The 25843-nt window shown below is 39.7% G+C and overlaps 1 protein-coding gene across 1 annotated transcript; it reads left to right on the forward strand.

Moving 5' to 3' along the window:
- The first annotated feature begins 14839 nt into the window (after nucleotides 1-14839).
- On the forward strand, nucleotides 14840-25839 carry REXO2 (RNA exonuclease 2). The gene is made up of 7 exons (XM_012470480.2): nucleotides 14840-15048; nucleotides 16017-16100; nucleotides 19475-19552; nucleotides 20157-20268; nucleotides 21888-21996; nucleotides 23441-23494; nucleotides 25394-25839. Exons 1-7 carry the CDS (start codon nucleotides 14902-14904, stop codon nucleotides 25521-25523), a joined length of 714 nt encoding a protein of 237 aa, XP_012325903.1. The 5' UTR covers nucleotides 14840-14901; the 3' UTR covers nucleotides 25524-25839.
- Nucleotides 25840-25843: the final 4 nt, after the last annotated feature.

Below are 25843 nucleotides of genomic sequence, written 5' to 3' on the forward strand. Positions count from 1 at the left end.
TAGGTCTAGAAATGCTGTCCAAGAGCCAAGTCCTAGAATCTGGAATCCCAAGAGTCTGCTTGGTGTTTTATCCCCCTGTGGCTGTGCTGGTATCTGAGGTGCAAGACAGTGTTTTCTTTACTTTTCCCTCTCCTTTTCTCAAGCAGGATAAGTCTCTCACCGTAGCTGCCACAGCTGGAAATATGCTGGGTTTCTTTCTTTCTTTCTTTCTTTTCTTACTTAGCAAACAGGATGGAAAGTCATTTATGCTGAGTTTCACCTGAAGCTAGATGTCTCGGAGTGTCACCCAAGGCCCATGGTATAATGTCCGTGTGTCTCTGCTGGTTATTTAGGACCCAAGGGCTGGTTAGTCAATAGGTGATATGTCCTGCCCAAACTGTGTGCTTTCTTTCAAGGCAATAGGTTCCCTCTGGCTTGGAGTATGTTTAGAAGTAACTTCTGGGAGCCAGGGCCTGGAATGGGGGCCACATGACTCTGACTGGTGCCCTACCATACTGTGACTAAGCTGGTATCCAAGATTCAAGGCAAGTCCTCTTTACTATTCCTCCCTCTTCCTGCTTCTCTCCTCAAGAAGAAGGAAGGTGTCTCTTTTGGACCTGCGACCTGTGCTGCCTGGGGCTGGGGAGGGGTGGTGCAAGCTCTCCCTTAGCTGCCCTGGCTTGTGTCTCAGTAGGCTGCATGCCCCCGATGGCCACTGGCCCTGAGCCTAGCTCGGTACTAGAACTTCCCTAAGACTTGCAGTCCTTGTGGCCTGAACTGCCTTTTATGTTTAGTGGGGGCCCACACGGCATGTTAGCCCACAGTGGCATGGCTTGCCAGAACAAGTTGTGACCACTGAAATGGGCTGCTGAGATGGGCAATTCCTGGCTAAGGCTTGTCTAAATACTCCCTCTGTGGGCTTGTGTCAGGTAAGCTCAGCCCAGTTTTGCTTTCTGCTGTGACTGGGCATTACTGAGTTAAATGAAAAGGCTCACAATCTCTGTGCTCTCCCTTTCCCAAACCGTGGATTCTCTCTCTGTACCACATGGTTGTTGGGGATGGGGGAGGCATGGTGTTGGAAATTTGAAACTAGCTTTTCTATCATCTTTAGTGACTCTTTCAGCAATACGAAGTCAAAATCCAGGTACTTTGAGTGCTCACCTGGTTTTCGGTTCTTATGAAGGTGCTCTTTTTGTGTAGATAGTTATTACATTTGGTGCTCCTACATGGGATAGGGGTGACTGGTGGAGCCCTCTTTTTGGACATTTTGCCCCAACCCTCTCCTTCTGCTCTTTTGAGATTTATACATTCCTACACCCTCAAAAAAATTCAGTCATATGTTTGCACAATTTTTCATAACTTTGTTTTTATATTTAACTGTTTAATGCATCTAAAATGTATTTGAATATATTAAATGAATTCTAGTTGAACTAATTCTTTGCCTAGTCAATTTCTCCAACACTATTAAACAAGTGCTTTTATTTATCTAATTTTTTAGAACTCAAAATTGGATTAAAACACTACTTTTCAAGTTCGAAGAAAAATTCAATTATGATTTTGACTGTGATTGTGGGAAGCCTCAAAGTAAAACAGGAAGAACTGGCTATAGCTTGAGTATGGATTTCATGTCTTCTAGTTTATATTTTAAGAAGGTGAGTCTTCTCCCAGATTTGATGATCTGCAAGTTTTAAATGAAAATTTATAATTCATTTTCATAATGAATTCTATTAAAATTTTTTGTTGAGCTAAAATATATGTAACATAAAATCGGCTATTTTAACCATTTTAAGGTATACAGTTTAGTAACATTTCGTGCATTTACAAAGTTGTGCAACTATCACTAAAACTTTTTCATCACCCCAAACTGTAACCATACCCGCTAAATATGGTAACCTCTAATCTACTTTCTGTCTCCATGAATTTGCCTATTCCAGTTATTTCATATAAGTGAAATAATGCAATACAGTCATGAACCACATGACAACATTTCAGGCAATGACTGACTACATATATCATGACAGTCTCATAAGATTATAATACCATATTTTATCGTACTGTTTCTGTTTAGATATGTTTAAATACACAAATACAATTGTGTTGTAATTGCCTACAGTATTCAGTACAGTCACATGCTGTACAGATTTGTAGCCTAGGAGCAATAGGCTATAACATATAGCCTAGGCACCATAGTAGGCTATACCATTTAAGTTTGTAAATACACTCTATGATGTTTGAACAATGATGAAATCGCCTAAAGACCCATTTGTTAGAATGTATCCCCATTGTTAAGTGACAATGATTGTATTTGTCTTTCTATGTCTTGCTTATTTCACTTAGCATAATGTTGTCAAGGGCCATCCATATTGCAACATGTATCAGAGCTTCATTTCCTTGTATGACTAAATAACATTCCACTGCATGTGTGTACCACATTTTCTTTTTCCATTCATCTGTTGCTGGACACTTGGGTTGTTTCCGCCCTTTGGCTATAGTGAATAGAAATAATTCCATTTTAATCAACCACTTGGTTATCTATCACCAAATTTTCAAGTTTTCTTTCCTAAAGAAATAAATAGGTGATTAGTTTTTGAGCAGCTCTTAAAAACAACTAACCTAAAAAAATTAACCAGGGTAGGAGTGGTCCAGTGCCAAGAAATTCTTGAATATATGTATCGTTCTGTTTCCTGTCTCATCGAACCAACTTTTTCAGAAACATAATTCCAAAAAAAAAAAAAAAAAAGGGAAGCATAGCAGTTTTCGAATTGTAAAATGTCTTGTTGTCCATTGCTATGCCCTTGGAGAATTTTAAGAACCTAAAAAGAAGAAAAAGGAGTTTCTATTAAAATAAATAAAACATTCTCAAATATCTGCCAAAATGCATTTTCTGAGGGAGAAGCAAATAAAATAAAAGTTTTCATTTATCATTTAATTATAATTTTAAATCATTTGATTTATTTGTCATAAGGTGTGGCTGACACGTGAGCTAATGGAATCTTCACAGTAACTTTAAAAAGTAGGGGATAGTTTTTTTTTAAATTCATAAATGGAGGAAAAAGCCGTTTAGATAGGTTTTATTACTAGTCCAGGGTCACAGTGATCAGTAGAGTCAGAATTTGAATGTAGATCTTTCTGACTCCTGAACCCATGGTGAAAAACTGAGGCACCCCATATTCTCTCTTTCTAACCCCCGTGAAGTGTTCTGCTTTGGAAACAACTGTTTATATGCGGCAAAAAAGTGAACAAAAAATTAATTTTTTTAGGTCTGTAATTTTTTATTCCCTATTTTTTCCCCTTGGCATAAAATTTTTAATAGACCACTTTGAGGTCAGTGTTGAATTAGAAGACAGGAAATGGGAGATGTCCTCCTGTTTACAATGTTTAGGATTAGTAATCAAAGTGTAAAGTGAAGTACATATTTCTTATTGCTTTAAAAACTTTATTTTTTATGGATACATAGTAGATATACATATTTTGGGAGTAGGTACAATAAATTAATACATTCATATAATTCATCTTATTGATTTTTATAGGAAGGAAAACAGAAACAATAAACTCCTGAAATGAAATAGTATTGCGGAGTTTGTAGAGTCTGCATTTATAGCAATACCTAAGTTTAGCATTATCACCTTTATAATTTTTGTAAAATAAAATGTAATTAGATCAAATAAAAATGTGTTGTTAAAAACTTCAGTTGTGGCACAAAGTGGAGACTGAAATTTAGCGGTAAATAATAAGCTCTGAAGAGCATTTGATTTCCTTAACATGCTTCTGCTATATTAGTTTACTCTCAGTCTATTCTTTGTCAATTTAACTTAAAAAAACTAGAAGGCCCATTTAAGCTAATTATGTAGTTTCCCCAACAACTACATTTCCATATGAAGATTTTTTTTGTTGTAAAATCTTTCCCTGTTCAATATTTAATACTGAGTGTTGTTATGCTTATTTAAAATTTAATGCAAGTATTTGAAGATGGTACTTAATTTACCAGGTAGAAATAAAATTACTGTTGTCAGCACTTACATTTGAAAAATATTGTCAGGGAAATATAATTATTTTAAAAACCCAGTTCATTCAAAGGAGAAGATTCCTTTATTAAAATGATAATTCTAAGCCTTGTCTAATAGCTGTGCATCTGTGTCTATGGTTTTGTTTTTCCAGAATCTTTTGCATATATCCCTTTCTAAGCTTCATTCTTCTTTCTGCCTCTTTCATTTCTTGAGCTTTTTCCTTTGGCTGCAATATAGTCTTTAATCTTAGCAAAGTTTGCTCCTTTACTACTTTTCTTTCATTCTCTCTAAGATATCAAGAGAGAACCTTTATTTCCTGTGTTTTATCAACTTGCAATTTTCTTGTTTCTCAAGCTGCAGTAGAATTTTGCTAGTAGTGAGAAATACAATGACATCTTTTGAGACCTCATCCTGAGTCTGATACCAGTGCCTTCATATCTTCATTCAAACTTTCTCTTCCTTTAATTTTTGTAACGCTACGTTTTCTTGAATCTCTCCCTCCCATTCTTACCAGCAGTTATTTGTTTCCTTTTCTGAGTTCTTTACTCACCATTTAAATACAAGCATTCTCCAAAGTGAGTTCTGTATGAGAAAGTGAGAAATTGGATTAGCTGGTAAACATAGTGGCTTAATGTACCATGGAATTTCTTTTACATGACCCAAGTTTCCACCTTGGTGGAATGGAAGCTTCCCTGAGCAACCCATCAGGAACCTTAGTGGTTCTTTTTTGCTTCCCTGTCCTCCCCACGTTTCATTCTCAAAATCACATCATGTTTTAAGACAGACACTGGGGCATCAGTGCCAGGCCAAAATTTTAGATATCAGGAAGGGTAAAGGAGCACTTTCTTTCTCTTTTTTTAGAGATGGGTTTTGCTATGTTGTGCAGGCTGGTCTCAAACTCCTGAGCTCAAGTGATCCTCTCACCTAGGCCTCCCAAAGTACTGGGATTACAGGCAAAAGAACCTGGCCAAGGGAGCATTTTCTCAGGTAAATCAACTCCTTTTAAGAAACCTTTTGGAAATCCCATAATTTCATAGGCCAGAACTTAGTCACATGACCTTACCCAGCCACAAGGATGGCAAAGTGCCCAGCTAAACACCAAAAATGTGTTGTTAATGAAGAAAGAGGTGTATTTGATAGGCAATGATAAAGTCTCTGTCACAATCTGTTTTTTCAAATGTTGGCTACATGATCAGAAGTGATTGGTGTGTATAATGTTTCCATGGAGTGGGCTTATTAACTAATAATAAGTGATTTATTTATACTACTTATTAAGGACCTGCCACATGCCAGGCATCATGTTGCCATCACATATATTATCTTAAACTTTCACAATCATTCTTCAAATGCAGTAGTGCTTCACCTATTTTTAAAAGGAGGAAAATGAATCTCAAAAAGATTAGAGTCTGTTTCTGGCTGCTTTTTCCTTTAGCTGAGTTTTCTCCTAGGGCACTCCTTATTTTTCCAAGAAATAGACTTGAGGTGGGCTTTTTCACCAATTTGTTCTATATGTGCCAACATGTACAAATTAAATTCAGGATCTACTTTATGTGCTAATTAGTTTGCAAGAGTCAACCTGTTTAAGGAAATACAGATACCAAGTAGCTGAGGTAGGGCTTGAATTCAGCTTTGTTTGTCTCCAAAGCTTATTGTCTTTTTTATTTTACATGGCCCGTACTGAATCTTTATTCATATATATCTTCTTTTGTCCAATAATCATTTAGATTACTCTAGTGTGATGTCGTAATTTCTCATGGAATTAAAACTGGAGTCTTCAAAATGAGAGAATTGCCTGAATTTGGCTACAATGAGAAGTACTAACCAATTCAAGCTTGTTATCAAGACACCTAGAGATCACCAGGTAAGTTGGTAGTATGAGAGGTGGTTAAATCTCAGTAGCATGTGGGTGCAACAATGTGTGATGTCACACTAACAGAATTAACTCTCTGATGTCCCTCACCTGAATAACATAGGATAACTGCTCTCTTCAAAGCCTCCTGCTTAAGTGCTTCTAGGATTCCTATAAAGTTCCCCTGTCAGGACACTGTCTTTGCTTTGGTAGGCAAGTATACCAGAATTTTCACAATGCCACTGTTTCAGTGTGGTTTCTGGTGAAGTGAGCAAAGATGTAGTTGGGTTTTTCCTTTAGTGAAGAGGGGTGAGAAAAATAAAGCAGACGCTAGATTGACCATGTCTAATTTCCATCCCAAATCTTCATGTTTACTTCACCTTTTTCCAGGGGAATAAGAGGAGCCAGGTGCCAGCAGCCAGGAATGTTATGCTAGAGGCATCTCCTGCACATGGACGGAAATATCAAAAGCGAGGAGGAAACATCCCTCTCTATTCCCCATTCCTGCTACTGCCTTGCTTCAGTTTTGTCTTTTCAAAAAATTGTGCTACCAGAGAATGTCAGCAGTGTTGTGTGATACATTATTATATGTGCTTTTTATTGAAAAACCCCTTTTAGAAAACCTGTAGCTCTCTGTCCTCCACTGGCCTTAGACATGAGTCCAGTAAGGACGAGGCTAGGAGACAAACCAGTGTGATAGTTGCTGGGCTGTCAGAATTACTCTCTCCCTCCCTCCAGCTTAGCTTTGGTGCTGTACCATGCTCTTTGTTTCTGGCTGATTTTTCCTTTGGTTGAGTTTTCTCCCAGGGCACTCCTTACTCTTCCAATAAATAGACTTTAGGGGGGCTTCCTTCACCAATTTGTTCTATGTGTGTCAACATGTACAAATTAAATTGAGGATCTGCTTTATGTGCTAATTAGTTCGTGTAGAGTCCAGCCCTACAGGGTCCTTTGAGTCCCTCTCTGCTGGTGTGGAGACTAGAAACTGTAGAAATAAAAGACACAAGACACAGAGATAGAGAAAAGAGAGTGTGGGCCCAGGGGTCCACTGCCAACCAAAGCGCGGGGTCCGGCAGTGGCCCTGTGTCTGCACACTCTGACTTTTACTGAGTACAAAGCTGGGGGCAGGTAGGTAGGGCAAGGCACTGGTGGTCAGTGATAGGGTCAAGTACATCACGTGTCATATAGGTAGGGACCCAAGACTTTCTAGTAGCCGAGATGAGGTAAGGAGCATAACATATCAGCACTTTTCCATACTTGTCAAGAAAGAACAAAGACATTAAGATTTATAAATTACTTCTACTGATTGTCTTTTCTAAGAAAAAAGGAACCCGGTGCAGAAGCAGAATATGAGAGTGGACATGGAATGTGACCACTGAAGCACAGCATCACATGGAGACAAGCCCCTAGAAGTCTGCGGGCCTACCTGACAGCCGTCAGGCCTACCGCCAGAGCTTAGAGGAGTGGAGTTTTCTCCTAACTCCTCCCGGGAAGGAGCCATCTCTGACATCATCTCCTTCTCCAGCTTGCTAAATGGCTCTGGTGCTGCCGCATAGCCAAGGCGCCCTCCAGCAGCCCTTACATGGGCGTGACAGAGGGCTTAAAGCGTCTTGCCTTAGGGTCATTTCTTTCATAACATCACCCCAGGTTCACACTTCAGGACCTGAGAGGCATTAGTAGAAGAACTAAGATCCCCTATGAATAACTAAGATCACATATGAATAACTAAAATCACATATGAGTAACTAAGATCACCTATGAATAACTACTATGGTTATATCTCTAGTTATTTTCTTCTTCATTATTTATATGGGAATAGGCTGAGGCTTCTGACTCCTGCCTTGGCACTTAAGGGGTCTCCCCACTACAAGTTTGCAAGAAATAAAATTCTTAAGGTTAAGATGGGCCTATAGCTGCACTTTTTAGACAACTTGCAATCTCTTTCCCTCCCATAGCTTTAGCCATCTTCTCTATGTAGTTGCCTTCTAAGTGCAAATCTCTATCCCTGCCCTCTTTCCAGCTGCCTGCTGGATATCTCCTTGCAGATGTCCCTCTGGAAGCACAACTTTGGCCTTTCCAAAACTGAACTCAACAACGCTTACCTGTACTTCCTGTTCTTCTCTTTCACTTAAAGACAGAATCACCCTAGTTGCTTAAGTCCAAGGTATTCCATCAGCCTGGGATATTGTTACCCACAGCAATTGTCATAGTTCTCTTCTTTCAGGATCTAACCCAATTTCATCCTCCTGTATCTCTTCAGTCAAAATGAATCCCCTTTCCCTTTATTCCCAAGCACTCTATAATTCTTTAAAGCATTGGCACCATCTCCTTTATATTGTCTTGTACCTCCTATTTGTTTAAAGAAACAAAGCAAATAAGCACCTACTACATAATGTATATAGAGTGTTCTATATGTTTTTATTTAATCATCATATAATCCATTTTACAGATGGGAAAGTTAAAGCTGTTTCCTTATCTGTAAAAAAACAACTCTAAGTTTATAAATTCTTAAATACCTGTAGTGTCCAGTATAATAAATATCAGTTTAACAGATCTATTTTTTATTACTGTATTCCAGCATAGTGTTGGATACACACTAAGTACTCAGTAATTCTTCATTGAACTGAATTGAGATAAAATGCAATTCGAACTTCATAAAAACTTTTAGAGTATCCATTTTTTACAAGGTGCATTTTGAAGATTACAAGTTTGGCCATTACTTTTATTCTGCGTTTTTACGGTGACAGAAGGTAAAGCCAAAAGATTTGTCATCCTTCATTCCTTCCCAGACCACCGGAGGGAGGAGGGATGTAAACAGCAGTTATCAGTTATCAGCAGTAAACCCTTACATCAACACTTATCAAGATGAAGTTCCACAAAACAGGAAGGGAAGAGATATCATTATTAACCAGTGAGTATTCATTGGGTACCTACTGCATATTCTTAAATGCTTTATCAACCATAAGACAGTTTACAGGTATGAGATAGTCTAATTACTTTGGTGACCACTAGCCAGTACTACCAACATTAATACATGGCTCTATGCTAGTACTATAAAAGTATAAAATAAATATATTCTGTAAATTAAAGTCTTGTTTAATAGAATGGTGATAAAGTATATCAGATAAAGTTCCCAAGGAACATAATTGTAACAATGTTAGGTTTATGAACTTCCTAGAACAGTTAACATGAGGAATCAGGGGCCTCTCCTAAGAGAAAGTAGGGAAGGACTTTTTTCCTTTTTCTCCTTTTCTTCTCCTCCAGAGACAGAGTCTTACTCTGTTATGTTACCCAGGAGTGCAGTGGCGTGATCATGGCTCATAGCAGCCTTGAACTTCTGGGCTTAAATGATCCTCCTGCCTCAGCCTTTTGAGTACCTGGGACTAAAGGCACGTGCCACCAGGCCAGGTGTATTAGGCTGTTTTTGCATTGCTATAAAGAAATATCTGAAACTGGGTAATTTATAAAGAGGTTTAATTGGCTCATGATTCTACATGATGTACAGGAAGCGTGATGCTGGTACCTGCTTGGCTTCTGGGGAAGCCTCAGGAAACTTACAATCACAGTGGAAGGTGAAGGAGGAGCAGGCACATCATATGGGAAGAGCAGGAGCAAGGGGGTGGGTGGTGCCACACACTTATAAACAAGCAGATCTTGCGAGAACTCACTCACTGTCACAAGAACAGCACCAAGGGGATAGTGATAAACCATTCATGAAAAGCCCACTCCCATGATCAAATCACCTCCACCAGGCCCAACCTCCAACATTGGGCATTACAATTCAACATGACATTGGGTGAGGACATATATCCAAACTATATCATTCCACTCCTTAGAGTGGTGGCTCGAGCACAAGCAGCTGGGTATAAGGAGCAGTGTTTCAAGGCTGCTTTTCTTTTCTACCACATGGCCAGGCAGAAAATTGTCCTGACTTTTATGCTCTGTTTCCCTTTTAAATATAAGTTTCAACTTATTTCTTTGCTCCCACATCTGAGCATAGGTTGTTAGAAGCAGCCATGTCACCTCTTGAACACTTTGCTGCTTAGAAATTTCTTCCACTAGATAACTCTAGGTTATCATTCTCAAGTTCAAACTTCCACATATCCCTAGGGTATGGACACAATCCAGCTAAGCTCTTTGCTGAGGCATAAGATGTGTGACCTTTGCCCCAGTTCTCAATACATTTCAACTTTCCGTCTGAGATCTCCTCAGTCTGGCCTTCACTGTCCACAACACTATCAGCATTTTGGTCACAACAATTTAACCAGTCTCTAAGAAGTTCCAAACTTTCCCTGATTTTCCTGTCTTTTTGGGGCCCTCCATACCCTTTCATCCTCTGCCTGTTACCCAGTTCCAAAGCTGCTTCCACATTTTCAGGTATCTTTATAGCAATGGCCCACTCTTGGTACCAATTTTTTGTATTAAGCCATTTGTACACTGCTATAAAGAAATACCTGAGACTGGGTAATTTATAAAGAAAGTAGGTTTCCTTGGCTCGTGGTTCTGCAGGCTGTACAGGAAGCATGATGGCATCTGCTTCTGGGGAGGCCTCAGGAAGCTTAAAGTCATGGCAGAAGGCAGAGGGGGCAATGGTATGTCACATGGCCAGGGCAGGAGCAAAAGAGAGATAGCAAAGTGCCATACTTTTAAACAGCCATATCTTGTGAGAAGTCACTCACTATCATGAGGACAGCACCAGGGGGATGGTACTAAACTATCAATGAGAAGTCCACCCCCACGATCCAATCCCGTGCCACCAGGTACCACCTCCAATACTGAGGATTATAATTCAACATGAGATTTGGGTGGGGACGTAGATCCAGACTATACCACCTGGCTAATTCCTTTTATTTTTTATTTTTAAATTAATTAATTTATTTTAGAGATGGGATCTTGCTTTGTTGCTCAGGTTGGTCTCAAACTCCTGGCCTCAAGTGAACCTCCCACTTCAGCCTTCCAAAATTCTGGGACTACAGCTATGAGCCACCAATGCCTGGCTGAGAAGGACTTTTAAAGATACAATTTGGGATAATTCTAACAAGGGACCAAGGAAGTTGGGGGAGGGGGTCACTTGTGGACTGATTATCACAGTGATCTTTGTTCAGAATGTGGGAAGAAGAAAACTGGGCTGGGAAAGTCACTGGTAAGATGGGAGCAATAGAAAATAAAATTAGGGCCGGGTGCAGTTGCTGATGCCTGTAATCCCAGAACTTTGGGAGGCTGAGATAGGTAGATTGCTTGTGCCCAGGAGTTTGAGACTACCAGGACAACATGGTAAAACCTAATCTCTAAAAAAATACAAAAATTAGCCCATTGTGGTGATGAGTGCTTATAGTCCCAGCTTCTTGGGAGGCTGAGGCAGGAGGATCACTTGAGCCCAGGAGATGGAGGTTGCAGTGAACTGTGATCATGCCACTGTATTCCAGCCTCCAGCCTGGGTGACAAAGTCAGACCCTATCTCAAAAATAAAATAAAATAAAATATAAAAGTTAAAATTAAAAATCAGGTAAATATTTACAATAGCCACAGGGTGGAAGCAACACAAGTGTCCATTGATGGATGAATGGATACAAAATGTGGTACATACATACAATAAAATATTATTCAGCTAGAAAAAGGAAGAACATTCTGACACATGCTACAACATGGATGAACTTTGAGGAGACCATAGTAAGTGCAATAAGCCAGATATGAAAAGACAAATACTGCATAAGTCTACTTACAAGAGGTACTTAGAGTAGTCAAATTCATAGAGACAGAAAGTAGAACAGTGGTTGCCAGGGGCTAGGAGCAGTGGATGGGTAGAGATGGGGAGTTAGTGTTTAATGGGATGGAGTTTCAGTTGGGAAGATGGAAAAGTTCTGGAGATAAATGGTGGTGATGGTTGCACAACAATGTGAATGTACTTAATGCCACCATACTTTATTATTTTTTAATTTTTTTGCAAAAAAGCAATTTATTAGGCAGAGAGAGAGAGAGGAGTAGGGAGAGAGAGAGAGAGAAGGAACTCCCATGCTGTCATGGGAGGGGCTACCATGCTTTATACCAGTGGTCCCTAACCTTTTTGGCACCAGGGACCAGTTTCATGGAAGACAATTATTCCATGGATGGGGATAGGGGAGTAATGGTTTCGGGGTGAAACTGTGACAATTATTCCATGGATGGGGATAGGAGAGTAATGGTTTCGGGATGAAGCTGTTCCACCTCAGATCATCAAGCATTAGTTAGATTCTCATAAGGAGCACACAACTTAGATGTCTCACATGTGCAGTTCACAACAGGGTTTGTGCTCCTATGAGAATCTAATGCCACCGCTGATCTGACTGGAGGCAGGGCTCAGGTGATGCTTCTCACCCACCCATCACCTCTGGCAGAGCAGCTCTATTCTCAACAGGCCACAGAGTGGTACCTGTCTATACCGATCTGCAGCCTAGGGGTTAGGGACCCTTAGCTCATAGGGAAAATGGCTAAAATTGTAAAATTTTATATTATCTATATTTTGTTACAATTTAAAAAATAAAAATTAAAAAATATGTAAAAAAGAAGTAGTACTGTCTCAAAAAAGGGCGGGGTTTGTGTGCTCTTCGCCATGTCCTGTTAGAAACATTATTCCAATAGTAAAGTTAAAAACAAATGGTGTTCTTTAAAATTTTAAATACGTAATACTTTAAGAAGATAATAAAAAGCTCAATTGATGAAGTTTTCTGTACTTCAACTGACTCTACTTTCTTTCTTTCTTTTTTTTTTTTGAGATGGAGTCTTGCTTGTTGCCCAGGCTGTAGTACAGTGGCACAATCTTGGTTCACTGCAACCTCTGCCCCTCAGGTTCAAGCAATTCTCCTTTCTCAGCGTTCCGAGTAGCTGGGACTACAGGTGCATGCCACCATGCCTGGCAAATTTTTGTATTTTCAGTAGAGATAGGGTTTCACTATGTTGGCCAGGTTGGTCTCAAACTCCTGACCTCATGATCTGCCTGCCTTGGCCTCCCAAAATGCTGGGAATACAGCCTCGGCCTTCTAAAGTGCTGGGATTACAGTATAAACCACTGCACCCAGCCTCAACTGACTCTAATTTCTATGAATCAAGTTTAAAGCTAAGACCAAACTAAAGCAGAAATGCAGAAAGTTTTTTTTAAAGTAGGCTACAAATGAGTAAAAAGCTATAGCAAAACAATGTGACATCAGGCAATGCAGTTAAAATATATATGCCACAGTTAGTCTTTATGTGTATAATCTGTGCATACCTTTTGACGACCCTTCAAAGAGTATCTCTGGGCCCTTGCAGGTGGTGGGTTGGGTACACAAAAGCAGTAGAAGGTGAAATCCAGCACCCTACACTATCCTTAAAGTTCCAATTAGGCAACACACTTCTCTCATAAAACCAGCTCACCAAGTAGGATAGACCACAGGCTCTGTTATTAGTAGCAATATGGTTTTCAGAAAAATACATAAAGGTTGTAATTCAAAGCCGAGATCAACATTTGTAACAAAGTGGCACTCTGTCACAAATTTGTTACTGAATAGCCAAGATTGAAGAGACTCAGGAAATTTGACACTCCATGGCCTCAAGGTCCTGATGCTGGCCACCTGGACTCCTAGAAATGACAGACACTATAGCTGTCATTGCAGGAGATTAAAGACACCTGGATCAAAGCCAAAGAAGATGACAGAGCAGGCAGAACTGTTTTAGTCCATTTCAAGTTAGTTTGCTGCATAGATTTGTTATGGGAGGATGAGATTTAACTTTGAGAATTTTTAAGAACAGAGTAGCAAGTCGTCATCATGCAAACACCTAATAGCTGAACTGAAATGCAGACCGCGTTTCATAAGGAATAAGGGATAACCCTTGGTCAAATTGTCAGAGGCGTTTGAAGAGTGACCCTATCTTGAATAGGGGCTGGATAACATAAGGCTGGGCTGCATTCCCAGGAGGTTAGGTATTCTAAGTCACAGAAAGAGATAGGAGGTCAGCACAAGATACAGGTCACAAGGACCTTGCTGACAAGACGCTGTAAAAAAGAAGCTGGCCAAACCCCACCAAAACCAAGATGACGAAGTCATCTAGTCATCCTCACTACTTATTATACACGAATTATAATACATTAGCATGCTACAAGAAACTCCCACCAGCGCCATGACAGTTTACAGATGCCACGGCAACTTTAGGGAGTTACCGTATATGATCTAAAAGCGGGGGAACCCTCAGTTCCCAGCATAGTCCATCGCTTTCCCGGAGATCTTATGAATAATCTACCCCTTGTTTAGCATATAACCGAGAAATAACTGTAGGTATACTCAGTTGCCCATGCCCTCGCTCTGCCTATGGAGTAGTCGTTCTTCTATTTCTTTCTTAATAAACTTGTTTTCACTTTATGGACTCGCCCTGAATTCTTTCTTGCAGGAGGTCCAAGAACCCTCTCTTTGGGTCTGGATCAGGATCCCTTTCCCATAACAAAATGAAGGAAAATAACTAACTTTGTACGCCTACTACGTGCTAAATGATTTCTCAGACAATATCTCATTTAAATATTTCTAAATGATTTGATGATAATGGAAATGGCCTTCTGGTCCCCAAAAGCGCACTGCCTCTTAGTTCCAAACAAATGAGGAAAATATCCAGTTTGTGGAATAGAGGGGCAGGTAAGTAAAAAAAGAAAAGCAAAGAAGGAAAGGGATACATGAAAAAAAATCATACTTAGATAATCAGATCTTTTTCAGCCAACCAAAGTAAGAGTTCTTTTTTAACTGCACCGTTACAACTAACCAAAACTCAGGAAATAACTCCTGGAAGCAAACAAACTTAGCAGTGAAAAACAGGCGCGTCCAGTAACACCCGAAAAACACGTGGCGGGGGTGGGGCATCCGGTCGCAATCGCAGGTGAGACTCTAAGTCCCATCATTCCCTTAGGCAGCCAAGCCGGGCTGTTGAGGGCTAGCTGGCGCACCGCATGCTGGGACCTGTGGTTTCAGCTCGTGCGCCTCCCCGTGGGTTTGCGACGTTTAGCGACTATTGCGCCTGCGCCAGCGCCGGTTGTGAGGCTGGGGCCGTGGCTGCTGGTGCCGGGTGATGCTAGGCGGCTCCCTGGGCTCCAGGCTGTTGAGGGGTGTAGGTGGGAGTCGCGGACGGTTCGGGGCCCGAGGTGTCCGCGAAGGTGGCGAAGCCATGGCTGCAGGGGAGAGCATGGCTCAGCGGATGGTCTGGGTGGACTTGGAGGTGAGTGAGGTCGGCGGGGGGTTTGGGGAGGCGAGTGAGGTTTGGCGCGTGGGACCGAGAAGCCGAGCCGGTCCTGGGAGAGCGGAGGGGGTCTGGGTCTCAGGTGTGGCAGGTGATCCTGGCCGGCCCGGGGCGGCGCCGGGCAAGTCCGGAGGCAGGAGTCCTGCGGGTGTTGGGCGCCGTGCTGGGCTGTGAGGCTTCTTTCCACAAGGGAGGAGTCCCCCGTGTGGCTCCCTCTCCTTCCTACCCCTCCTCCCAGATGTGGACCTTCCTAACGCTCTGGCGTCTCTGGGGTTGGGTCATTGGAGTGGGAGCGGGGGCAGCGACTCGGTTCCCAGCCTCCCCCTACTAAATCCTTAAAGGACCCTAGGTTTTTAGAGCCAGACGGGACGCCGGAGATGACTCAGCCTTACCCCTCATTCCATAAGTGAGAACACTGAGGACCACAGAGAGGATTAAACTCATTCAAGGTCGTGCTGTTTGTGAGAGTTTGGGTTGGGACCAGAACCCAGTTCCTGTCTTTTCAGGCTTTCCATGCCCGAACCAAGGGCTCCTCCCTCCGTTGAGCCTCAATTTTCTCCTGTGTGAAGTGAGGATAATAACAGTAGTTTTCCATTAGATTGTGACGATCAAGTGGTGTAATTAATGTGAAAACTTTGTAAACTCTGCAGAGATGTGGTGGTGTTAGTTATCTAACTCTTCCAAAACTGAGTGATGTCAGCACTCAGTTTTACTTACTTTGCATCTGTGCGGGAGTAGAATCTCAGTGCTTGACAAATAGCAGGCCCTTGGTAGATGTTTGTTGAATAAACGAGGACTACCTTCAGTAGTTGCCCGAGGAGCATTCTTCTGTTTTGGCTTTGGGTTACAAGCTGAAAATGTTTGAGGGAATTCGTGTTAAATAAACTTGGGTAAAAGAGGCCAGGATGATGATTTTGTGTGTGTTATATATTTATTTTTAATTGCAGATGACAGGATTGGACATTGAGAAGGACCAGATTATTGAGATGGCCTGTCTGATAACTGACTCTGATCTCAACATTTTGGCTGAAGTAGGTGATGCCATGTAATACAGTCGTACTTTTCAAAGGGCACTGGAAATCTAACCATCATTTTTTCCAGCTTTTTTATTAAAAAAATAAGAAAGTCGAGGTCCATATACATTAAGGTAATGGGTTAGGTCTTGGTAGGGGTGGTACTAGAACCAAAATAATCCATCTCACAGCCTAGTGAAAAATTAATTAAAATTTTTTTTTAATTAACCATGCCAGAACTTTACAGAAACATAAACTCTGTCATTTACTGAGAGCTTACTGTATGCCAGGTACAGTTTCTAAGTGCTTTATATGTCTTTGTTCTTAGTTCTTACAGTAACTATAAGTTAGGTATTGTTATAATGCTCATTTGATAGATGAGGACATTTGAGCATAGAGATGTTGGGTAATTTGTCTGAGGCCCCAGTGGCTATTTACTGGGGGAGGCAGTAGTTTAACTCAGGCTTTCTCAGTAAGGTGCTCTAAACAGGAAGACAGCCAACCGTCCTCCCATCAGATTTGGTGACTCATGCCAATGTTCGCGTCTTTATATCATAACTGTGACTTGCACTCGACTCCATATATCCAATTCTGCCTTTTCAACTCGGACATGTGATGCTTCTAGATCTATATTAAGATTTTAGGCCGTGCATGGTGGCTCATGCCTGTAATCCCAGCACTTTGGGAGGCCGAGGCGGGTGGATCACGAGGTCAGGAATTCGAGACCAGCCTGACCAATAGGGTGAAACCCCTTTTCTACTAAAAATACAAAGAAAAAATTATCCGGGTTTGGTGGTGCGCACCTGTAATCCCAGCTACTCAGGAGGCTGAGGCAGGAGAATTGCATGAACCCAGGAGGTGGAGGTTGCACAGTGAGCCGAGATCCTGCCACTACACTCTAGCCTGTCTAGCCTGGGTGACAGAGTGAGACTCTATTTCAAGAAAAAAAAAAAAAGAAAAAGATTTTAGAATTTCTGTTAATGCACACCCATAAAGTGTTCTCTTGTTGACAGATTGACATGATTAAGGTTTTTGCATACTACTTTCATCTGAAACATTTAGCAAAACGAAACACACCTGCTGCATTTTAACCACTCATGAAACATTTAATAAGGATGTGACACCATCTGGTAGCAGGTGAAATCCCTGAACCTGAATAATTCTGTTTTATACTGTCAGCAGTATTCAGAGCCATTAAGAAACTCCAGAATAGAAACAAAGTAGAGATGTTTGTGGAAAAGAGAGTCTTGTTAAAATAAGTTCCCAGAGGGTAGCATTGATATATTACTGGAACTGGATAGATTTTGTAAATCTGCAGTTAACGCTTTCATTTGTTTTGCCGTGTAGATAAAAGAGGTGAGGACGTTTTTATTGATGAATGACTGCATTCGTGGAGTACCAGGCTTATCCTCCCTACACATCAGCTGTAGGAGAATCATGAGACTTAGTATTTCTCATTGTAACAACTTTTTTTTAAAACTTTGTATAAAGCCCTGAGTTTTAGATTTGGTTGTTTATTTTTCCTGTTACTTGGGATTTACTGGAGATGAATAGTGAAGTGTCTTTATTTTACCAGCCTAACTTACCCTTGGCGGAAGAAGAGTGTTTCCTTTAGACTGTTGATATAATGTGAAATACTGACAGTTTAATGGACCGGTAGGTTGATACGTACCCTGGAGGAAATTTGGGTATGTATTCACACAGCTGCAGATGAATGCTGCATTTGTAAATGGACTAAGTCAGATGAGGATAAAGTGTTTTCTATTTATTTATTTATTTATTTTTAAAGCTTAGCAACTGTCAGTTCTGTAGTATCTTTTATTCTTTTATAAGAGTTTGAGAAAAATGTTTTATGCTGGTAGAAGAACAGGCATCCTACTCTGAAAATTTTTCTGTAGGTGTGGTCTCTTGGCTTGCTAAACTGGGATATAGAATAGGTATCTAGCATTAGATTTGTGGTAGTTTGATTTTTCCGTCATTGTTAGTTTTTTTTTACATTTTCATGTGTTTGGGTTTTCTTTTCCTTCGTGACTCTCATAAAACATCATGTGTTATTCAAGCAAAATGCTTGTTTCTCTGCAGAGATTGCCAACACCAGTTTTCTTGTTTGGCTAAACCTCCTTTTTAGTTGTTGGATGTCCAGGCATATTTTAATTAGATTCTAGCCATTCCTTTCACTGATTGTGAACTGTTTTTTTCTACCTTAGTAGTAATAATACCTTTGATTTATAGAGTACTTTTCTGCCAGAGAGTTCAAAGAGCTCATATCTATAATTTCTTTTATCCTGTTAACATTCCTATGAGGGAAAGGGTACAGTTTATTATTATCACTATCTTACAGAGGGAGAAGCTAAGGTGACTTGCTTTAATGCCACAGCTACTGTTACTGCCGGGACTGTATCTGAGAGACTCACACTTGGATGTTCTGTGAAATGGAGCTAGGAATTTGAGGGCCACTGTGTGTGTGTGTGTGTGTGTGTTTCAGATGTCACCAATTACCTCTTAAAAATTTTTTTTTAAATATAAAAATACTGTTAAACAGCTTAACTATTCAAAGTTCATATATAGTAAACTATTGGATTTTTGTCCTATTCTCTTGCCCCATCTTACTCCAAGTTTATGTATTGTTTTGATATTTTGTATGCATATATAAATACATTGTTTTAAAAACAAGTGTAAATGAAATCATACGTATGCATATATGGTTTTGCAATTGCTGTTTTACTTGGCAATACGGTTTTTTTTTTTTTTGAAGAGGTAGGGTCTCACCCTGTTAACCAGGCTGGAGTGCAGTGGCATGATCATAGCTCACTGTAACTTCAAACTCCTGGGATCCAGTGATCTTCCTGACTCAGCCTCCGTGTGTGCCACCATGCCCGGCTTATTTTTTTTTATTTTTTATTTTTTTTAGTTTTGTAGAAATGAGGTCTTGCTGTGTTGCCTGGACTGGTCTTGAACTCCTGGCCTCAAGTAATCCTCCCAGCTTCGCCTCCCAGAAAGCTGGGATTACCGTGCCTGGCCTAGACACTTTTCCAAATGAACTCATAATCAAGGGTTGACTGACTTTTCTGGAAAGGGCAAAATATTAAATAGTTTAGGCTTTGAGTACAGAAGCTTGGGGCCATAGTTTGCTGGCCCTTGTTAGATATCTGTGTCATCTATTTATAGGCATTTGAGTTTTCAGCTGTGTGTATGTGTGTGTGTGTGTGTGTGTGTGTTGTATTTTGCCTTAATAAATAGTGCTGGAATGAAGGAGGAACACTTTTAAAGTATCCTTCCCTCTTACTTTCTGTGATATGTATATTTAGTCCTTAGAACAGCTTAAACTTTCTCTTTGAAAGTAAGGTTATTCCTGTTGGTTCTTGGTGACTAATGGCGTTTCCCGTCCACAGGGTCCTAACCTGATTATAAAACAACCAGATGAGTTGCTGGACAGCATGTCAGATTGGTGTAAGGAGCATCACGGGAAGGTAACATAACCAAATAACAGGATTGCTGCTTTGGGGATCAGTAACAAGCTTGTTGCTCCCACATCTGAATCTGATACCATTGTTGGATGGTATTTTAAAAAGCGTTAGAGAAGATTGCTTGGCAAGCCTGGGAAACTGCTTGCTTGCTTACTTTTCATCTTTGGGACCTCTCGAGATCATCTTCTCCTGAATGTCCTCTTTTTTTCTCTCCTACATTCAGTCTGTCGCGAACGCATTGTGGATTGTCAAGTATTACTCAAGTCAGTCTTTTGGATAAGGTTAGACATCAACTTTCAGAGAAGGGGGATTGCTACTCTCCTGTTAATAGTTGTTTCTTCCCAGAGGTTAATATCCTTGGACTTTGAACACCATCTTATTTGACTGTGGAAACGCTATTAACAATCAGGATTGTAACTTATTTGGCTTCGATTCTTTAAGAAAAAATTGGTGCAAAGATGGCAGTTTCAATTTGAACTTGAGCTCTAAAACTGGTCTATTTGTGGTTATATTTGCCCGTTTTTAAAGTGAAGTTTCATTTCTGGATGCCTTTGAAAACTGACTTCACATATGTTTCTGGTGGGGGGCTGGGGATTCTCTCTTGCAGTCTGGTCTTACCAAGGCAGTGAAGGAGAGTACAATTACATTGCAGCAGGCAGAGTATGAATTTCTGTCCTTTGTACGACAGCAGACTCCTCCGGGGCTCTGTCCACTTGCAGGTAAAATCCAATCCTGTGTATATCTTATAGTCTTCCATATGTAGTGGTTCAAGAGACTGCAGTTCCAGAAAGACCAGCTGAGACCATCCATGTCTTCCACTTGCCCTGCTTTGGGTTACACATCTTAATTTTCTGTTCAAGTTTCGTTGTATAGTTTATAGCATGAGTATTGGGAAAATGCCCTGAAACCTGACGAGATCTGGGAAACGCAAACTTACTCAATAAAAATTTCCCCCATATTTTTATTATGGAAAAATTTCACATGCACAGAGAAGTGGATTTAGTAATTGTTTTTTTTTTTTTGAGACAGAGTTTCACTCTTGTTGCCCAAGCTGGAGTGCAATGGCATCATCTTGGCTCAGTGCAACCTCTGCTTTCTAGGTTCAAGCGATTCTCCTGCCTCAGCCTCCCGAGTAACTGGGATTACATATGTGGGCCACCATGCCCAGCTAATTTTTTTTTGTATTTTTAGTAGAAACAAGGTTTCACCATGTTAGCCAGGCTGGTCTCGAACTCCTGAACTCAGGTGATCTGCCTGCCTTGGCCTCCCAAAGTGCAGGGATTACAGGCGTAACCCACCGTGGCTGGCCAATTTAGAAATTGTTAACCTTGTGGCATGTTTGTTTTTCCTATTTTTTGTGGGACATTTTAGAGTAAATTGCAGGCATCATGACACTTCATTCCTAAATACTTCATCAAACATCTCCTAAGAATAAAGACATTTTCTTATGTAATACAATGTCATTGCATTGAAGAGAATTAAACATTATTCAGTATCATATGATATCTAGTCCACATTAGATGTTTCAAAATATTGAATTGTTTTTCAACCAGTCAAGGCTCATGCATTTCATTTAGTTATGTCCCTTTAGTCTCTTAATGTAAAACTTTCCACCTATTGTTTTTTCCCCTGTGACACTGACTTTCTAAAGAGACCAGACCTGTTCTATCAGAATTTTTAAAGGGGTGACATTGCCAGAGGGAAGTTAATGTTCTCTGAAGGTGTATGTGCCTTTGTATATGAAAGTTGATGTGGTAACTAACACTTTTCTTAAACATTTATAAAATTAAGTGTTGGCATTAAGTACTAGAGCATATATTGTTTAAATGTCTCCCAGCCAATGTGACTGATATCTGTTTTAAAGGTCTCATTTAAAATTTAGTATTTTTCATATAAGATTTTGGAAATATGAATGTGCATATGATTTGTTTAAAAATTTGGATTGTAAATAAAGGTTTATCTACCTATGTGATTCAGTTAAATTTTTAGTGTTAAGTGGTGTGAATTCTGTGACACTGGGAGGAAGTTTGCTTATCTAGTATGACCTTAAAAAGTAACAAATAGATTTGTGCATTATATCAAACATGTGGAATGATAGATTTGTCCTTCTGTTCATGAGAGGTCATTAAAAAATTTATAATAAGCTACACTGACTTGGAAATCTGTACTTGTAAACTAATCACGTATACCCAAACCAGACTTAGAAATATAGAGGTGCTTTTAGGAGTTGTTTGAATTTTACAAAATCATCACCATTTCAAATACATTTTATGAATTTTGATATCCTGTTGTATACTACTAGAAATACAGAGATGCAGTATGCTTCATGTCTTTCTAGGAAATTCAGTTCATGCAGATAAGAAGTTTCTTGACAAATACATGCCCCAGTTCATGAAACATCTTCATTATAGAATAATTGATGTGAGCACTGTTAAAGAACTGTGCAGGTAAGGGCTATATTTAGGATCCATTAAATTACCTCATTTAGCATGTTTTAATTGAGAATTTGTGGAAAGTAATTGGATAGAGCTGCAGAACTAAGGGTGCCAAGTGGGTTTATATCTTCCTCATCCGATTCTTGCTTGTATAGGACCTTAACTTATCTTGGACTGGTGAGAATTGGGAGAAACAATGTCAGAAGTCTTCCATATAATATTAATTAATCCTCAGAGTTTATCGAGCACTTATTTTGTGCCAGGCATTGGCTTATCTACTGGGAACATATAGATGAAAAGCTCTTAAGTACCTTAGAATGTAGTGGATCGACATACGTGTAAAAAACATACCCTAAAAATATACTCTATGATGACTGCTATAGTGAAAATGTGCATATATACTATTGAGGTCACAAGGGAAGCAGCACCTAACTGTGCTGGAGCAGGAGGAATGGGGAGTCAGAGAAACCTTTTCATAGAAGGAAACAGCTTTTAAATTGAGATTTGAAGAATGGAAGTTTTCCAGGCATTTTATTGAGTAGAGAGCATTCAGAGAGAGCATACAGAAGTAGAAGAATGTGAGGGAGCAGGAAGCTAAGGCAAGATGTGTTCAAGGAATCACAAACCGTTTATTAGTGCTGGGGTGCAAAGCATGAGGTTGGAGAAGGTGGGAGGTGGTTGTAAAGCCTCAGGGGCTTGTATGCTATGCCAGTGAAATTCACTGTGATATTGCAAGGAATGGGGTTCCTTTGAGAAAGTGTAGGTAGAAGAGTGAGTGATATGATTCCATCATTTTGATTCATATCAAGAATCAGAATGATCTTGATATGAATGTGTTAGATAGAAGTGTTAGATAGAAAGGAGCCTTTTCTACCATCTTGGAGAGAAGAATGAACTGGAGAAAGGGCAGGGCATGGAAGTGAGTGGCTTGGAGATAAAAATGTGAGAGGGTCATTTGGCAGACATTCAATGCTCGAATGAGGCGGTGTGAAAAGGAAGAGGTATAATGTGATTCTGATGTTTCTAGTCTGGGCAGCTTTGGTGGATGATGGCACTGTTCAAATAAAAAGGAGAAGAGAAGAGGAAGAGTAGATATGGTGGATAGGGCATGGGAGGTACTAAGGATGATGGGTGTGGTTTGACATATGTTGAATTGGAAGTGTCTGGTAGATTTTTAGATGGAGATGTCTAACAGGTAGTTGCATATCCATGACAAACTCAAGGGAAGATTGGACTGGATTTTCATATTTAGCAATCTTATATACTGATGAGCTGCTTATAGAAAATATATAGAAGAAAGAGAGGAGAGGGTGGAAGATAGAGGCCCTGGCAAAGAGGCAACTTGAGAATCATGACTCAGTTACCATTTTCAATGTTAATGAATTACTTGAAGGAGGTGATTGTTCAGTGTATTTGAGACAGCTTCCTTTGAGAGTTCCATTTCTGCTGTGTATAGACGCTGGTATCCAGAAGAGTATGAATTTGCACCAAAGAAGGCTGCTTCTCATAGGTAAGTTTGAGTTCTACCAAGCACTTTCCAGTCTGACACACATTTAACTCCCAAACTCCTGACTGCTTGAAATAATATCCCTTAACTCTTTTTCCTCAGGGAAAAGATAAAGTTTGACTAGCATAACGATAACATTCTTTTACTGTTAAGAATTCTGGTAGGATTCCAGTGTTCCATTCTGTGAGGGCTGTATAGCTTTTATTGCTGTTTTAAAACTCTTAGATAACTTAGTTTATAGGTATGATGAAACAATCTGTAATCTTTTCTTCCCACAGAAAATATGGACTTGCAGCCATTTGAAATTAGAACACTTTGAGTACAATTGTATAATATAGTTGTCTACTTTGACACTTGTTATAGTTTTTCTGATTGTTTCTTTTATGTCTGGAGCCTTAGGTACAAGTAGACAAGGAATTTAAAGATCTTGTATATTCATGTGTCCTATACTGGTTCTTTTCTTTTTGATTTTGTAATCTTTCAGGAGAAACATGAAACCCAGTGGAAGGTTTAGCAGCTAGTTTCTAAGGGTGGCATTTGTTAAACCGTCTGTTGAGCCCCTGTGATGTGCCTTGTACAGTTCTAGGCAAACAGAGGAAGACCAATCCCTAAAGAGTCTGGCATTCTCATGTTATTTTATTGAGCATATATAGACTGTAGCACAGCCATACAAGGCCTAGAATACCTTATGTGAAATAACTGGGTATGTTTTGGATTTCAGAATTTTTCAGGTTTTAGAAAGGTAATACTACATCCGTGTGCTTTATTATCTTGTAGCATCCATAACAAGGTTTGAGAAGCAGCCCATAATAAAAAGTATAGATATTTCTGCAGTGACACACATGTGTATTCACACCAAATGGCATAACTAATGATGACTGTCAGTAGCTTCACGTTAAGATTGCTCAGGTTTTGCTACATAATAGGTTATACTATGTGTTTTTAGGTATGTTTTGGATTTCAGTTTTGTGGTTAGGAAATTGTGTGCTTTTATTTAGCCAGAGGCTGTAATTTTGGCAGCTTCGGCTCTGATCCAAGACCTGGGAAGAAAGCAGATTGTTGCCTTAGCCACACAAATAACTGTCATAAAACTCTTGCACTAAAATTTGTGCAAGGTATTCTCTAGAAGTGGCCCTTGGCCCGTCATTCAGAGCTTATTGATTTACTTGCACACTGTTCTAATAATCTTGGTTACCTGATTTCTCAGACTACAACAGATGAGAAACAACATGTTGGAAGAGAAGAAAAGCTCTTAGATGGAGGCAGGCTGCCACTGATTATAGCACAAATCACCACGAGGGAGGAGGTAGATCCTCTTGTATGGTTAGGTACTGTTTGATAATTGATGTTTATTATGATGGCTGAATCATGAGTTATGTTCAAGTATGTCAGTCTATTTTGTTCAGGGGCATCATTAAGTATTGTGCAGTGTTTCTCAAACAGTGTTCCATGAGCCGTTTATAAGTACTCTGCAAATGTGAGAGATTAAGTTTTAGAAATACTGTGTGTATAGTACAGCTTCCTTTTGGGAATTCATAATACATATTAGTATATTAAATGCTTTGCAAAGAATTTTAGTAAAAAGTTTAATCCAGTTTTTTCTAAACTTATTTGACCCTGGAATTATTTTTTTCTCCCTGTGGAACATGTCACCGTCTTTTGGAATAATTTGGGAAGCTTTAATCTTTCATATTCTACAATTTTTTTTGTCAAAAGTTTTTAAAAAACAAAACATTTAAAGAAAATTGCTTTACTGAGATGTTCTACTTTTGATGATACTAGATAGTGGCATTTATAGTAGCACTCATTGTTCTTAAGTAGTTTTTTAAAAGTTGTTCTTTTAAAATGATTTTCATCTTCTGGTTTTGGACAGTTCATTCAGTGTGGTATGTTTGCTTATAGGGCACTTGATGACATTAGTGAAAGCATCAAAGAACTTCAGTTTTACCGAAATAACATCTTCAAGAAAAAGACAGATGAAAAGAAGAGGAAAATTATAGAAAATGGGGAAAATGAGAAGACCGTGAGTTGATGCCAGTTATCATGCTGCCACTACATAGTTATCTGGAGGCAACCTCTGGTTGTTGTTTTTTTTTCACGCTGATGGCCTGGCAGAGCACCTTCTTTCAGTTAACTTGCGTCTCCAGATTGATTACTCAAGCAGACAGCACATGAAATACTATTTTTTCCTAATACGCTGTTTCCATTAAGACACAGCAACTCCTTTGTAAGTACCAGGTCCCGTCCGTCCCTTGGTACATATATGCATTTGCTTTTAGACAATTTCTTTTGTTTAAATAAATAAATAAATAAGTAAATAAATAAAGCTAGTTCTATTGAAATGCAAACCTT

The sequence above is a fragment of the Aotus nancymaae genome, unplaced genomic scaffold (assembly GCF_030222135.1).
Source record: "Aotus nancymaae isolate 86718 unplaced genomic scaffold, 86718_ANA_hifiasm-v0.15.2.pri h1tg000012l, whole genome shotgun sequence".
Lineage (NCBI taxonomy): Eukaryota > Metazoa > Chordata > Mammalia > Primates > Aotidae > Aotus > Aotus nancymaae.

What these genes read in the sequence shown, in the direction of transcription:
- REXO2 (XM_012470480.2), top strand. Translation starts at nt 14,902, where the DNA reads ATGCTAGGCGGCTCCCTGGGCTCCAGGCTGTTGAGGGGTGTAGGTGGG. An exon ending in GGGGCTCTGTCCACTTGCAG is followed by an intron (nt 20,269 to 21,887) that starts GTAAAATCCAAT and finishes ATGTCTTTCTAG; the next exon opens with GAAATTCAGTTCATGCAGAT. An exon ending in AAGAAGGCTGCTTCTCATAG is followed by an intron (nt 23,495 to 25,393) that starts GTAAGTTTGAGT and finishes GTTTGCTTATAG; the next exon opens with GGCACTTGATGACATTAGTG.